Source organism: Anticarsia gemmatalis, chromosome 29, assembly GCF_050436995.1.
Source record: "Anticarsia gemmatalis isolate Benzon Research Colony breed Stoneville strain chromosome 29, ilAntGemm2 primary, whole genome shotgun sequence".
Classification (NCBI taxonomy): domain Eukaryota; kingdom Metazoa; phylum Arthropoda; class Insecta; order Lepidoptera; family Erebidae; genus Anticarsia; species Anticarsia gemmatalis.
Window position 1 is genome coordinate 14,982 of NC_134773.1, and position 17,020 is coordinate 32,001.

Consider the following 17,020-nt stretch of genomic DNA (forward strand, 5'->3'; position numbering starts at 1 on the left):
CTTGACCACTTCCGTCCAAGTGGCCGCTTGGCTCGAGGGACCCGCTACAGGAGCGGTATCCATAGCCTCCGGAGTCGGCGTGACCGCCGGTAGTTCGGGGACCGGGGGATGACTCGGCCCCTTTTTCTTCCCCTTCTTGCCCGACTTGTTCGCGGCGTTAGAGGACTCCGCTGCAGCAGGAGCCGTAGCAGTAACCGGCACCGGCACCGGGGTACCAACTGACCCCACCGGGGTACCAACTGACCCAACCGGGGTCCTGTCCGCCCTAAGAGGCGGACGAATCCTCGTCTCCGGGAGGAGGCGCTCCTCGATGCCCTCAAACCGGGCATTGATCATGGTCCCGACCGAGGCGATGATTGAACGCCTAAATTCTTCCAACAGCTCCCCCATGCCGGGCATAGTGTTCGGGGCTGCTGGGGCAGGCGGTGGGCAGGTTGCCCTTGCGGCGGGGGGGGCAGCGTTACCCTGCTCCAGCTCTCGTAGAAGGGATTTTCGCTCCGCTTTCAAAGCGTCGTTCTCCCTACGCAGGCGAGCGAACTCCACTCGGATACGACGCACTTCGTCCGACATCGTCCGGTCCGCCAGGGCCTCCACGATGTCCAGGAGACCCGTTGCCGCCACGTTGAGGGTCTTCTGGTAACCCCCCTTCAGGTTTCTTGAGGTGCGAACTACCTCAAAGATTGCCGCTACGCTTTCCCCAGCCCGGGCCCTCAGCTGCTCGGCATCCAGCAAATGCGGTACTTCCACAGCCAATCTCTCAGGTCCCTCTTCCGGGTCAAAGATGGGCGCCGGGGGTCCCATTGTTTTACGGGACGAACTCGACCGACTCCTGGTAGAAGGAGCACCCGAAGTGGTCCTTCCGCGCCTAGCCACCGGCTCACGTGGAGCAGTGCGGTCCTCAGTCTCAGTTTCTGAGCCCGAAATTTCAGACCCGAGCACCGAGGGCGTTCGGTGTCTTTTACGGTGGGCACCGTCGCCCGAAGCCAAAAAATCATCAACTCCGACTGGGAGTCGCTCCAGCACCACAACGGGAGTAAGGGGCCTGGAACCCCCTCCTCCGATAACCGACGAGGGTCGCGCAACACTGGGCGTGCGACGACCCTCCACCACTGCGCAGTCAAAGCTGCCGGGCTTTTTGCCCCCGATCTCCTCCTCACTGTTGGGCTTCTCGCCCCTCCCACTGTTAACTTCGTTTAGGTTTTTGTTTTGATTAATGAATTCCATAGAGAGTCCCACGAGTATGGGGGAAATAAACCGTCCACCCAGGCAGAGCCCCCTGTACCTGGGTAACCCTATTACACGGTGAGGTCGGGCAGGTTTCACCGGATCTTACAAACTAACTTTTTTTAGTGAGGTTAAGTCCTCTTGGCCCGGCCAATTAAGGCAAGGCCCTCGGTCCCAGCAGTGGCCGCGAGACGTGACCACGACACCTCCGCTGGGATAACGAGTTTGAAGGCGGTGACCGAAGTCTGCCCTCCCGGAGACGATACCGAAACCGGGAGAGCCCGCCCTCCCACCGACGGATCACCCGTCCCTCCTCCGACACCTGTGCCCTCTGCAAGCAGAGGGACACGCACAGTGATTTTTTATAGAGGTTTTCTTCCTCGCGACCGCTGTCTCCCCGACCTCCGACAAGCAGCCCCCGATCCTGACCCAAAATTGAGCCAGGCTTGCGGTTTGGGTCCGCCGAGAACAGTACTCAGCGGACACCCCCACCCCGGGCAGGACATGAAAGTCCGCCCCCCCCATGGTTTTTTATAGAGGTTTTCCTTCCTCTCTCGTGCAGTGGCGCTCGCGCACCACCACACGGTGTGAAGGGACCTGGTTCTGAGCCTGAAGGCCTCAGAACGAGACGGTCCCTTCGGGTCTGTCTTGGCTTCGCTAATGCTACTGAGCCCCCTCACCACGACAAGGTGCAGACCCACGAGGGGGAAAAAATGTGGAACGCTTCACGATTTTGCGTGTCATCCTTGCGCAGGGGCCATGCTAATCTTCTCTGTATCGTTCCAATTTTAGTATATGTACTGCCGAAGCAAGTACAACCTAACCTAACCTTTTTTTTTTTTTTTTTTTAACTCGGTTAATGCATGAAATTGCATCCCCAGCGCCCGGGGGAGCGCTGGGGTATGTGGGGCTCTCCGAGCCAGAAGGGCAAGGCCTACCCACTAAACCACCGAGGTGTTGTTCCTCCTCCGCTTAGTGCCGAGGCCGCGGGATCACCCGAAGGTACGCGACCGCGACCCCGACGCGGCTGTCCCAAAGGGACTCCGTCCTCAGTGTGGGACGACACCCCAACACACGGATGCCGTCCCCCCACATGCCCCCTCGTGCAACGGCCGGAAAACTCCCCCGAGTTCGCCGGCCAAGGGGGCCTTCGGCGGTCGGGACAGACTGCGCGCAGATGCACAGTATGTCCCGGCCCCCGGCGGCGGAAAGGTGTGCGAGCCGCCGCAACCTCCGCTCGACCACCGAGCCCGAAAGCGGCCTTTTCAGGCTTCTCCCAGACCCGGCGGACCACCTGCCGCATCTCGCGGTGCGACCCCGCCCGGTCGCGGAGGATAGGGTGCACTGCAACGATACACAGGCTACACCTCTTCCTCCGCGACCGGCCCTCCTCTAGCCACTTTACCCGGGAGCGGCCGTCTGCCTACTCCCAGGCGCAGCAGCTCCGTCCAACGACCGCCACGGTCACACAGGGGCTCAGCCAATCTCCGGTTTCCCTCGGCGGCTATCGCATCACTAGCCGCCTCGGTACTATCAGGTCTCAGCCGACCCCCGGATACCCGCAGCAGCCCCACCACACCGTATCTCGCGGTACGGCCCCGCCCGGTCGCGGAGGATAGGGTGCACTGCAACGATACACAGGCTACACCTCTTCCTCCGCGACCAGCCCTCCTCTAGCCACTTTACCCGGGAGCGGCCGTCTGCCTACTCCCAGGCGCAGAGGCTCCGTCCAACGACCGCCACGGTCACACAGGGGCTCAGCCAATCTCCGGCTTCCCTCGGCAGCTTTTGCCCTCTAGCCGCCTCGGTACCACCAGGTCTCAGCCGGCCCCCGGATACCCGCAGCAGCCCCACCACGCCGCATCTCGCGGTGCGGCCCCGCCCGGTCGCGGAGGATAGGGTGCACTGCAACGATACACAGGCTACACCTCTTCCTCCGCGACCGGCCCTCCTCCGACCACCTTACCCGGGAGCGGCCGTCTGCCTACTCCCAGGCGCGGCGGTTCCCTCCACGCGCCACCATGAGTTAAGAGCCGGGTCCGACCGCGACGACCCCCGGCTCCCCATGGCAGCCCACCAGTTGCCACATCACGCGGCGTGGCCCCGCCCAGTCGCGGAGGACAGGGTGCACTGCAACGAAACACAGACTACACCTCTTCCTCCGCGACTGGCCCCTCACTACCGGCCGGAAACCTACTCCCGACCGGCGGCCGCTTTGGTCCCCCGGATACACCCGCGGTGGCACCCCGCTTCAGGGAACGGCCAAACGTCTGGATCTCTCTTAGCTTCACCGCAAACGAGTGTACCAACACCACTCGGTTGCGGCTACTGAGCCCCCCCACCACGGCAAGGTGGAGATCCCTCGGGGGGGAACCTAACCTAACCTAACCTAACCTAACCTAACCTAACCTAACCTAACCTAACCATCCTGTTATACGGGTCGCTTGTCACACCTACTTGGTTTCGGAATCACACTTCTTTCCCAACTTTCACTTCTATTACTCATTAATTATTCATGAATTTTACACTAACTACTCATCAATTATTCATCAAATATTCATCAATTATTCATCAATGTTATGAGATTTTTATAACTTGAAGTTTTCAGGGAGATGTTAGAAGATTTCAGTTAGTCATTATGTAATTTTAGGGGTATTTTATGAGATTTCAGGGAGATTTCATAAGTTTTCAAGGAGATTTTATAAGTTTTTAGGGAGATAATACAAGATTTCGGGAAGATATTGTGTTATTTCAGGGAGTCATATTATCATTTCCGGGAGATGTTATAAGATTTCAGGGAGATGTAACAATATTTCAGGAAGATGTTGGGTTATTTCGGGAAGTCATATTATCATTTCAGGGAGATTACATAGAAGATGTTTTACGTTTTCAGAAAGTAATTATGTAATTTCAGAGAGTCATAATATTATTTCAGGAAGACGCAATAAGATTTTAGGGAGACTTTATAAGATTTCAGGGAGGTGTTATGAGAATTTTGGGAGATTACATAAGATTTCAGGAAGATGTTATGCGTTTCCAGGAAGTAATTATGTAATTTTTTTTGTAATTTTTATAATTATCATAATATAATTTCAGGGAGATATTATGAGAGTTTAGGGAGATGTTATAAGATTTCAGGCAGATTTTATGAGTTTTCAGGAAGTTATTATGTAATTTCAGGGAGATGTTATAAGATTTCAGGCAGATTTTATGAGTTTTCAGGAAGTTATTATGTAATTTCAGGGAGATGTGAATTGATGTATTGATCTTGATACTTTTCTTTGACTTAAAATGTTTTGGGATTGGGATTGGGACTGGGACTGGGACTGGGACTGGGACTGGGACTGGGACTGGGACTGGGACTGGGACTGGGACTGGGACTGGGACTGGGACTGGGACTGGGACTGGGACTGGGACTGGGACTGGGACTGGGACTGGGACTGGGACTGGGACTGGGACTGGGACTGGGACTGGGACTGGGACTGGGACTGGGACTGGGACTGGGACTGGGACTGGGACTGGGACTGGGACTGGGACTGGGACTGGGACTGGGACTGGGACTGGGACTGGGACTGGGACTGGGACTGGGACTGGGACTGGGACTGGGACTGGGACTGGGACTGGGACTGGGACTGGGACTGGGACTGGGACTGGGACTGGGACTGGGACTGGGACTGGGACTGGGACTGGGACTGGGACTGGGACTGGGACTGGGACTGGGACTGGGACTGGGACTGGGACTGGGACTGGGACTGGGACTGGGACTGGGACTGGGACTGGGACTGGGACTGGGACTGGGACTGGGACTGGGACTGGGACTGGGACTGGGACTGGGACTGGGACTGGGACTGGGACTGGGACTGGGACTGGGACTGGGACTGGGACTGGGACTGGGACTGGGACTGGGACTGGGACTGGGACTGGGACTGGGACTGGGACTGGGACTGGGACTGGGACTGGGACTGGGACTGGGACTGGGACTGGGACTGGGACTGGGACTGGGACTGGGACTGGGACTGGAATTGGGATTGGGATTGGGGCATTTCGTTCATTTCGTTCATTTCGTTCATTTCGTTCATTTCGTTCATTTCGTTCATTTCGTTCATTTCGTTCATTTCGTTCATTTCGTTCATTTCGTTCATTTCGTTCATTTCGTTCATTTCGTTCATTTCGTTCATTTCGTTCATTTCGTTCATTTCGTTCATTTCGTTCATTTCGTTCATTTCGTTCATTTCGTTCATTTCGTTCATTTCGTTCATTTCGTTCATTTCGTTCATTTCGTTCATTTCGTTCATTTCGTCATCCTTTACGCAGGTCGCTTGTCACACCTCGTTGGCGTCGAAATCACATCACTGCTTAAATATGTTTATTCGATCTTTGCTTGGATAGATTATGCTCCTTTAGGATAACTATGTGTGGAGCTTTATTCGGATACAGATTCGGAATACATACAGATACGGATTGTGAAAGGACTAATTTAAGTTACGGATCCAAATTCGGATTTGGCTACTGATTCAGTGTTTTATTTGGATTCAGCTTACGATATGGGTTTGGATTATGATTCTGATTCGGAAATGATATGAATGACAATATGGGTTGGATTCGATTTCGTATTCGGATTTTGATATGATTTTGACTTTGATTGACTTTGACTGACTTTGACTGACTTTGACTGACTTTGACTGACTTTGACTGACTTTGACTGACTTTGACTGACTTTGACTAACTTTGACTGACTTTGACCGACTTTGACTGACTTTGACTGACTTTGACTTTGACTGACTTTGACTTTGACTGACTTTGACTTTGACTGACTTTGACTTTGACTTTGACTGACTTTGACTTTGACTGACTTTGACTTTGACTGACTTAGACTTAGACTGACTTTGACTCGGACTCGGACTTTGACTCGGACTCGGACTCGGACTCGGACTCGGACTCGGACTCGGACTCGGACTCGGACTCGGACTCGGACTCGGACTCGGACTCGGACTCGGACTCGGACTCGGACTCGGACTCGGACTCGGACTCGGACTCGGACTCGGACTCGGACTCGGACTCGGACTCGGACTCGGACTCGGACTCGGACTCGGACTCGGACTCGGACTCGGACTCGGACTCGGACTCGGACTCGGACTCGGACTCCGATTTGGATTCGGATCTGTTGTTAGATTCGGATTCGGATATTGATTTGGTTTCGGATCGGAATTCAGATTTAGAACGGAATTCGGATCGCTATTAAGATTCGAATCCGGATTCGGAGTAGGAATGGGATTTGGATCAGGATCCGGATTCTGATTGGGATCAAGATTCGGATTCAGATCGAGATCAAGATCAGGATTCGGATTCGGGTTTTTTATTTGGATCCGGATTCGGATCGGGATTCAGATTCGGATTCAGGTTCGGATTCGGATCGGGATCAGGATTTTGATTTGGATCGGGATTCAGATTCGGATTCGGATAAGGATCACGGATCTCGTTTATCTCGCTCACCTAGACTTCCTCGTTCATTCGTCCGTTCGCCCATGTCGTTTATTTACCCATCTTGCTCTTTCGTTTGTATTGTTCATTCGTTCATTTATCCACTTTGTTCATTTGTTAATCCTTTTCATTCCCTAATTACGTTTATTCGATCATTTGGTTTATTTATTCGTCTCATTCATTCGTTCATCTCGTTCATCTTAAGCTTGCGCGTCGCGTCGGACACCAACACCTCGACTGGGTTAAGGGTTCTCATGGGGAAAGGTGAGATCACGGCGTTACGGGGTTCAAACGAGTCAAGCGACGCGCGCTTTCGTCATACTATTCTACCCGCAGGCTCGTCATTCGGCGTTCAGAGATATGTTATTTTGTTACTATTTTAAATATTTGTATTCGTATTCAGTGTAAATAAAAATAATATAAGGATTTATTCTTCATTTGTTAATATTAAGTCTTAACAATATAACAACTGCTTTGTAATTTAAAAATGGAATACGTTTATTTAGTTGGTCATGCTGGCGCCACTCTTCTTACGTTTAGTTCAACCGTAGATATGTTGAAACTAATCTTAGACTATATTATGCCTACGTAATAAGTTGAATAAAAGTTTTTAAAAACCTTATATACTGGCATATTATATAGGATGTGGGATTGAAGGCCCTAGGCAGAGCAAGTTGTAATTTATTTCAATACACGTATTAAAACGAAAAATCTGTTGTATTTTGTTTTGCGTTCGAATAAGCTGACTAGCTGTGTGAAGGTGTCAGCTTATCGTCCTAGGCCTATCACTGCTTTATGATTACCATACCTGTGTATTATTGCGGTTTACATATTCATGCTACTGAGGTGAACTGAACGCAATTTCATCTAGCTGCAAGACGTCATCTGTCATGTCAGTGTTATGTCATCAATGTCACATCACTGGTGGTACAGGTTATGTTATCAGATGCCTCAGTGAAAACTTGTAAATCTGCATTAAATAACAGAATATATTGAAACAATCGAGTAACATGTCGCCGTCGAACGACAATATAGATGAACTAGACGATAAGTTTGTAGATTTAATTGGCAAATTGGTCGCTGACATCAGAAATGGGTGAGTAGTGGACGAAGTTTTCATCTGTTGTATGTATGAAATGTTGGTGTTTTAAAGCTTGTGCAGGAATTAGTGATATTTTAAAGAAGTTCGTAGCTGTTGGTGTCGTTGTGACGATATAATTTCTAGTGTTGTGTGAGCGTGCGCGAGAGTGCTTAGTGTTGCATCAGCTGTGGGAATGTCGCGCGTCAGTGAGTTGTTTATGTCGTGTCAGCACACTCAGGATGCACTCACGCCTTATATTTCTTAAATCTGTCGTTTATATGTTGAAAGGACGCGTGAATTGAATGAAAAGCGCCCAAGTATCGAAGTACCTTTTCTGTCTACTAATTGTTTACATTACCTGCTGCTCTGATACTGAATTGCCATTCAGATTGTTTGGAGAAATGAAGTTACAATCACCATAGTAGCTTATAATCAAATAGTTATAATATAAAATTAGCATTACTACTCAGGGCTTTATTAAAATAGTTTAGTTAACAAGTAATATGAAAACCAAGTACAATCCTTCTCTGATGCAACAGTTTCTTGGCAAGAATTGTAAATGTGAATACTCACATTTTCAATTCTTGCCAAGAAACTGTTTACTTTTCAAGTATATTAGTTTTAAAATATCTTTGAAACATTTACTTCTTTAGTAATACTATAATAATGATAAATAATACTGTTGTGTTGTGTTGCAGCAAGGTGCGGGGCTCCAACAAGGTGGCCCTGGAGATGCTGACCCTGCTGGAGACCATCATCAATGAGTCACAACACGCCACCCCTGTGTGAGTATCAAACATAACTTAATACATAGGTTTTGAGGATTGTTGGAATAGGAAAGCTTGTGGATTTCTCATTATTTGTATCATGTACCTTTTCTGTCTACTATTAGTATCATGAACATGTTGGAATTGAGTGTGCTTGTGTAGTTTCAGTTTAACTATCATACAGTTGAATGAAGCCAGTGATTTATGTCATATTGATGAGGCTTATGTCACTCGTTATTGCAGAAAATTATTCAAGTTTACATTGGAGATACAGTAGCTTACTTCAATGAAATACTAAGTCCACAGCCATGGCTGTGAATTGTGAGAAATAGGGTATTTGAATAGTACATATATGTTTAGTCTAAATGTTTTGTTTCTGCACATGTGTCAGGTCGCTGTGCGCCGCGGTGCGGGCGGCGGGGCGGCGCGTGGTGCGCGCGGCTCCTCACGCGCTCGCCGCCGCCAACGTGGCGCGACGAGTGCTGCGAGCCATCCGCGACGAGACGCGCGCCTCCGCCGACCAGGTGACTACTGCACTACACACATACACACACGTACACACATACATGACGTATAACCCTCGCTCGTGGCGCAGAGCGGCGAGGCGGGCGGCGACAGCGGCTCGTCGCTGCAGCGGCTGGTGCTGGCGGCGGGCGCGCGGCGCGGCACGCTGCAGGCGGCGCACGACGTGCGCGCGCCGCTGCTGGGCCACGTGGGCGAGCTGCGCGCCGAGCTGCAGGGCGCGGCGGCCGGGCTGTGCGGCGCGGGGCGCGCGCTGCTGCAGGCGGGCGAGCTGCTGCTGGCGCAGGGCGCGTCGGGCGGCACGGAGCGCTTCGTGCGGCTGGCGGCGCCGCGGCCGGCGCGCCTGCTGCTGGCGGAGGGCGCGGACGCGGGCGCCACGCACGGCATGGCGGCGCGGCTGAGCGCGGCGGGCGTGGCGGTGACGCTCATCAGCGGCGCGGCGGTGTTCGCCGTCATGCCGCGCGTGCACAAGGTCATCGTGAGCGTGCGCGCGGCGCTGGGCGGCGGCGCCGCGCTCATGGCGCCCGGCGCACACGCGCTCACGCTCGCCGCCAAGCATCACAGCGTGCCCGTATGTACCCAGCCTTACATCATACACCCCATTACCTAGCTAATTAGTAGAAAAACTACATCTGATCTAGACTATACCTACAATTTCACTGGAAAAAAAAAAAAAGAATGCTTATTATTTGAAATTTAAAATATAACTTGTTAATACATATCTGACTGTGTGTCGTGTCGCAGGTGCTGGCGCTGGCGCCGCTGTACAAGCTGTGTCCCACGCACAGCGCGGACGCCACGCTGGCCGCGCCCGCACACCCCGCCGCCGCCATCAACTACGAGTCAGTAACATACACACACACACACATATATGTACATAATATAACTTTATATAAATATATAATTATAACATGTTTGTTTGTATGTGGTCAGCCGCGCGGAGACGGGCGCGGTGCACGTGTACGCGCCGCAGTACGACTACGTGCCGCCCGACCACATCACGCTCTTCGTCACCAACCTGTACGTAACATACTATCACATAGCATTACTGTTCTATTACTCTATTACCAACTTGACTTCTAAAACTTAATGACTTTTTCAAGTGATGTGTGTATTATAAATAATGATCACTTGTTATAACGGTGAAGGAAAACATCGTGATGAATGACATGTCTGACACTCATCTATCACTCTGTATCTCCCACTAGTTCTCTCCCTGCCTATCATTGAATCAGTAATATGTAACAATTATTTGCCTAACTGTGTTTATTTGTGTACAGTGGCAGCAATTCTCCCTCGTACATGTACCGCATGCTGTCAGAGCTGTACGACCCCAACGACTACACGCTGTAGACCACCAGACCGACAGACCGGCGTGACGTCACACAGACCACCGAGTGTGACCGATAGAGAGACAGACCATCGTGATATAGTGATACACGTGGACAACTGTATGTCCGGTTGTAGCAAGGATAACAGCTGTAGTGTTAAGTTGTATAACATTGTGTAACGTTGTGAAACATGGTGCAACACGCACACTATCTATGTACATAATTTTGTATCTGTATAATATAACAGTTTTATACAAAATACTTGTTTTATTTTGTTCCTCAATTCAATGTCTACTCAGCGCCATCTATGTATTGTAAAGGAAAGATATAGTTAAGTATTATTTTAAAATTATATTATGTACTACGCATGTTAAACCTTGATTACTGGCGAGGAAACTCACTTGTGAGTAAAGAATCAGAGCTGAGAATGATTGTTCTGACTATTATTTTATGTGTGTAAGTCCCTTCACAAAATAAAACAACGTTATATATTAAAATATGAAGTTGTTACATGCTTAGAGTGAGCGTGGCGAACAGGAAGCCGGCGCGGTGCTGTGTGGAAATCATACAAGTTGTCACTCACACGTTACCGGACATATTTCATATTTGTTTATTATACTCGCTTTGTACATAATTAGTAATTAGCAGAGCCGGCAGACAATGCTCTGCTTGAATTCGGAGCCTGATCGCTGCGATATCATTCCTTTCAGACAATTAACATAAAACGCTTAAATAAATATGAATCACTTAGTTAACTGGTGAAAACCTTATGAAAATCCGTTTAGTAATTTCCGAGTTTATCACAGACAGACGCGGTGAGCAACTTTATTTTGTAAAATGTTGACGTGAAATTATGATGAAGTAGGGATTAAGTAGGCTTGGAAGTATTCGTAGTAAATATGACGAGAGTCTGAGCCGAACAAGTTATGCTTTCTGTAATGAAATAATATGTAGGAACACTGTGAGTCTTACAGAATTTATAACGATACGGTAATCTTGGAGACAAAATGGCGCCTTGGCACGGTGTACGAAAAAGGCTCCCTATTGTAAAGCCCTCATCTTAGTTATCTCATCGTCTCTTCGGGCGCTGTGGCCCGCCAGGTGGCGAATGGAGCGCGGGTGAAGGTCCGAAATCAGACTCATTTACGGCCTGTTATTTATCACTAGATTTTATTTTATTTACTTAAGTTAGGACAGATTTTCATGAATGAGCTGATATCTGTTAGAATTATTTCTGAAAAAAGTTAGTTATCTGCCTATGCGGAAATTGGAGTTTAGCGTTTTTTTATTGCAACTTCCTTAGGTCCTGCTGTTGATCAGCAGTTGCCGAAGTGCTAAGGAAAGCTTGCCGAGTATCTACACTTCCAGATAAATATCTACTGCGATGGACACCCGCTAAAAATGCTCATAATATAGATAAATATAAATACGCGCGAGCCCTCAGAGATTTACGAACGAGTTTGCGAAGTAGCTCATCCCTCGAGGGAAAACACCGTGGTGATTTATTACGAGTATACCTCTACGTGTTACATAGTCGTCGCATTACCAACATTTAGGTACGGAGAGCTCATCATTTCGTAATCTGACGCATCTGCTGAATAGTCAAAATGTAAGAGCGTAACGCCGTTACTATAATGGTATGGCCCGTTATATTGGCGACCATTCCACTTCTGTTGCAAAATAAGACGAAATTAAGTGAAAGTCGGTCTCGCTGGTTGTGTCATCACGAAAATAGCATCGCGCTGCATGGGACACGACGGGAGGCGCCATCGACACACGCACGCCGCGCCCGACTCACGCCCGAATAGCGCGCGCTCGCTCACTCCCACACGTGCGACAGAGACAACGCGCGAGCACTCGCAAGCAACTTCACACTGCACTATGTGCGTCATGTTGGCTGCATTATAATAACAATAGGCGGGGTTAAGTGTGCCCACAGCGGTTCAGCGCTTTCCCTCGTCGAACGCTCGGAGTGTACGGCGATAACTGCGCTGAATGAAGCGCAGAATAGTGGGGGACACGAGTTGTGTAAACTTTTTTTAATGAGGCTTACGTATCGGTCGTCCGGACTGGGCGCATAGCGTTACATTATCTCGGATTTTTTCTTAAAACTCTTGGGTTTTATGATTTGTGCGGTGTATTTCTTTCGGAAAAGACCATTTTGTGTTGTTTGTGTATTATTTGCGAGAGTGGGCTGTGCGCCAGTGCGTGACGATCGTGGCGAGATCACCTAGCCTGATTCACATTAATTATGTGAACGGTGACGAACCATTTTAAGTGCGCGATAACACGCCCGTTGTTCTCGGACGTCCAGGACATTTTATTCTTAGCTTGCAAAGAACTCTCATAGTTGCATGTGTGCCGCTAATACAAAATCAATACTCTACGAAACTGTAAATCCGACCTGTGCTTTGGAACTGTTTCACTCTGAGCAGTGTGTTACGCAACGATTGTTCTTCAAGTTCGTCGGTGACTTTCAATGTTTGTGCACTGGTTTGTGATTAAAAAATATAATTAACAAAATGCTAAAGTTCGCGGGCGATTTCGAACGTAGTTCGCGGTGATTCCGCGAGAGGCTCTGGCGTCGCGGTAGGACGTCGTGCGCCTGCGTGCGCTCAGTCCGCGCGAGCTTCGCGTCGTTGCAGTACGTTCCAAAACAAGAGCGTAGGGCTCCGCAGAGTCCCAGGAGTTAGCGTGAAACAATCGTGCGTGCGGTGAAAGTGTCACAGTGCAGTGTGTCTGGTGTGGTGTGCCTAGTGGTAGTGGCGTGGCGCGGGGCGCGAGAACCCGCGGTGTCGGCGCGGATCGATACGGCCAGGTGCTATGGCGCAGCGGACATGAGCCAGGGCGGCTCGCGGCGGCCCTACTCGCGCGGGGGCCCGCGCTGGCACCCGCGCTACAAGGACTACTGGGACTACGAGCAAAACTATAGGTACCTACCCTCACTTTCATACTCTCACCGCCCAGGAACTGGCCGTGTTTACGTCTGCGTCGCGAGAGCGTGTGTGCGCCACGCTCGAGCTGGCACGGGCAGGCGGCACGGGCACGGGCACCGTGTCCACGGCACGGTGAAGTGCGCCGTGTCTGACAATTACAAGTTTACGTAACGCCGTGACGTCGGCACGAGTCCATCACTTGGAGCTAAAATAAACAGTCGCACGCCCCCCGGTGACCCGCGGTGACCAGCACAGCGCTCATAGTGTTCCGAGGCACTGTGACTATGTGCTTCACAAGAGCATCCCTGTGTGTTGTTATGTATTTACTATGAAGGAGGCACATGGCGCTCTCTCGCTCTGTTTACTATCTCACAAATAACGCTAAATTGATTACACAACATGACTCCTCCATATATTACCATAACACACATAAATATGATAATGATATCAAATATAAATTCATTATAAATGTAAATCCTCATTTAGAACATTATACAAACCATTTGGAGTTATTTAAATGTGCTGAACTTTTGAACAATTTAGCAACTACCTTACAAGTTGAATAAGTATAAGGAAGTTTTAAATTAAGAATGTTCTAGAACTTTGCTGGCAATGGCTGGCATTTTAAATTTGGAACCAGTAAACATACCTTCCTAAGAACATTTTTTGAGATTTTCTATTTCCTTAAAGTTACCCACAGTTTCTAAAAGTTAGACCAATATGGAAATTAGATAAAAAATCTTCAAATCATTATTATAAATATCATTTGAGTCACTTGGAACATGATTAATCATCTTGATTAGACAATATAAGTGCTTACCTACATAGGTAACTTAGTCCAAATGTACTCCAAAAAATATAGCTACCTACATACATTTTGAAAGTCAAGGATAGATAATGCAGAATGATGTACTCAATCACCTATACCTAAACATTTACCTAGATAATAGTTTTCTTTGAGTTAGTTTGTACACATTTCACTTGAAAAGTTCCACAAAATTATTTGCCATACAGTTAAGTTAGTTCAATAACAATTCTACCCCCTACCAACTATTATTGCATGATTGATTTTCATTTAAGTCTTTCCACAAGCCTTTTAAAAACTTAACAACCTTGCCAGAATTGTGTAACTTCCAAAAAACCCATGAACAAGATCCATTAACTATTACAGGGTGAAAGTAAGTGAATAGACAATAGTAATGAATGGCATCATCCTTGTGTGTGATGAGTAATGAGCAATGATGTATGGTCTCCCACACTGAGTGCCCACACTTGTTGCTCAATGTTGGGCAACACTGAGTGCTGGGCTGTGTGCTGTGTGTGGTGTGGCGGCACACTGACACACTTCCCATGCAGATAATGTATTGTGTTTGACTTATACTCACATGTTTATAGGCTTTGTACTGTTATTTATTTATAGTCCAATACAAGCTACCATTTATATACAGGGATTTTATTATATTTGCATGGTATATTATATACTCAAGGCCTAACTCATCCCTTGATACAGGAGGAGATACTTGCCCAGCAGTGGGACAGTAATAACTTATTAAAAAAAAAGTTTTTTATATTATTTAGGTGCATTATCAAATACAAGTTTTTGGTAAAGGGGAATCATTTGAGACTGCTTATTTTGGTCTCAAGTTATTTATTTATTTATTTGGGACATAAAACAGTTACAAGTTCAAACTTAACACTATAGTAATAATCATACCAAGTTAGGTCCCTATGATGGCCTTTATTGCTAATATTTGGAAGGTTATTGCTTGAGCAACTACATAATAATATTTTAAATAGTATATTCTCTATATACAGGGTGTCCCAAAACTCAACGATAATCCGAGACAGGATGAAAGGCCAAGTCATACCGGTTATAGGAAAAATAAAAAAAAAATTCCATATCACTTAGTTCAGCAATAATAGACACTTTTCAAAAAAGTTGAAATTCCACACCCTTGGTCGCATTTTCAAGTCCTGTGATCACCAATGTCACAATTTCGCTGTGTTTTTTTGAATTTCGTGATCTTCATTAATTATGCTATTAATCGTATAACAAATTAATGCACAAAACATTGTTAATTTAATAAAAAAAGTTAAGTTTTAGTGAGTCATCTTTCTCAAAAATATCGTTAGTCAACTTTGACGCTTCATACTGAAAAAAAAATGTACTACACTACCCTTGGCAAGTTATTTCAAAAGTTGGCGCATTTAATCAAGATTTCAAAATGGTATAACACTTGCCACTTTTCTTGCCATTAAAAATGTTATTTTTATTTGAACGAAGAGTATCCTCGCAAATGGATCGGACGCAGTGGTACAATTTTATGGCCTCCTCGTTCTCCCGATCTAAATCCAGTAGATATTTTTTACTAGGAATGAATAAAAGAAAAAGTTTATTCGAAATCAATACAAAATCTATCAGAAATTCGCCAGAAATTTGACACAGCGTCAAAGGAAATAAATGCAATGAATTTATTTATTTATTTATTGACTGGTGCAAAGGTCTTTTGTAAGGCGTTGCAGAGCCTGAATTCATGCTAGAGGAAAACAATTCGGAATTACTTTAGTTTAAGGAGAATAATTAAATGAGATCGATGGTTCGTTCATTGTTTTTTTTTTATTATTATAACCTATTATGTTTATTACATTAAATATTTGTTCTGGACTGACTCAATTACCTCTTTACTGAAAATAATTGCTTTCCTCTGGCACGAATACAGGCTCTGCAACGGCGTACAAAAGATTTTTTTACCAGTCAAGCAAAATTCCTTGCATTTATTTCTTCTGACGCTGTGTCAATTTTCTGGCGAAGTTCTGATAGATTTTGTATTAATTTCGAATAAACTTTTTCTTTTATGCATTCCTAGTAAAAAATATCTACTGGATTTAGATCGGGAGAACGAGAAGGCCATAAAATTGTACCACTGCGTCCGATCCATTTGCGAGGATACTCTTCGTTCAAATAAAAATAACATTTTTAATGGCAAGAAAAGTGGCAAGTGTTATACCATTTTGAAATCTTGATTAAATGCGCCAACTTTTGAAATAACTTGCCAAGGGTAGTGTAGTACATTTTTTTTTCAGTATGAAGCGTCAAAGTTGACTAACGATATTTTTGAGAAAGATGACTCACTAAAACTTAACTTTTTTTATTAAATTAACAATGTTTTGTGCATTAATTTGTTATACGATTAATAGCATAATTAATGAAGATCACGAAATTCAAAAAAACACAGCGAAATTGTGACATTGGTGATCACAGGACTTGAAAATGCGACCAAGGGTGTGGAATTTCAACTTTTTTGAAAAGTGTCTATTATTGCTGAACTAAGTGATATGGAATTTTTTTTTTATTTTTCCTATAACCGGTATGACTTGGCCTTTCATCCTGTCTCGGATTATCGTTGAGTTTTGGGACACCCTGTATAAAGTTTATATAAAACTAGTAATATAACACACTATAGGTATTGGTTATTTAGTAAATAATACATGTGTATCTTAATTGGGTGAATATAGGTCAGTTTAAAACCTGAAAGTCATCTAAATTCATAACCTTGTTTGGCACAGTACCCAGGACCTACTCCAAACTTGATAAGATTCCACCCAGAATGCAACCCTAGCCTTATGCCCTGCCCATAGAATTTAGGTTTATAACAGCCCTAGTAGTGGTAGCAAGAC

General features: G+C 46.7%; 1 protein-coding gene and 1 non-coding gene across 2 annotated transcripts in view; one reads left to right on the forward strand and one right to left on the reverse strand.

Annotated features, from left to right (window-relative positions):
- Positions 1–1,933: 1,933 nt before the first annotated feature.
- LOC142985364 (U6 spliceosomal RNA) lies at positions 1,934–2,040 on the reverse strand. Its single transcript, XR_012960202.1, has one exon. It is a non-coding gene; the product is annotated as a U6 spliceosomal RNA (small nuclear RNA).
- A 5,569-nt stretch (positions 2,041–7,609) lies between these two features.
- LOC142985354 (uncharacterized) overlaps positions 7,610–17,020 on the forward strand; it is a 54,536-nt gene continuing 45,125 nt past the window's right edge. Inside the window, exons 1-8 of the mRNA XM_076133471.1 lie at positions 7,610–7,801; positions 8,485–8,571; positions 8,945–9,077; positions 9,149–9,646; positions 9,820–9,917; positions 10,009–10,095; positions 10,356–10,420; positions 13,176–13,338. Of these exons, the coding sequence (XP_075989586.1) occupies positions 7,716–7,801; positions 8,485–8,571; positions 8,945–9,077; positions 9,149–9,646; positions 9,820–9,917; positions 10,009–10,095; positions 10,356–10,420; positions 13,176–13,338 (1,217 nt within the window). The 5' untranslated portion in view covers positions 7,610–7,715. The remainder of the gene's footprint in view (positions 7,802–8,484; positions 8,572–8,944; positions 9,078–9,148; positions 9,647–9,819; positions 9,918–10,008; positions 10,096–10,355; positions 10,421–13,175; positions 13,339–17,020) is intronic.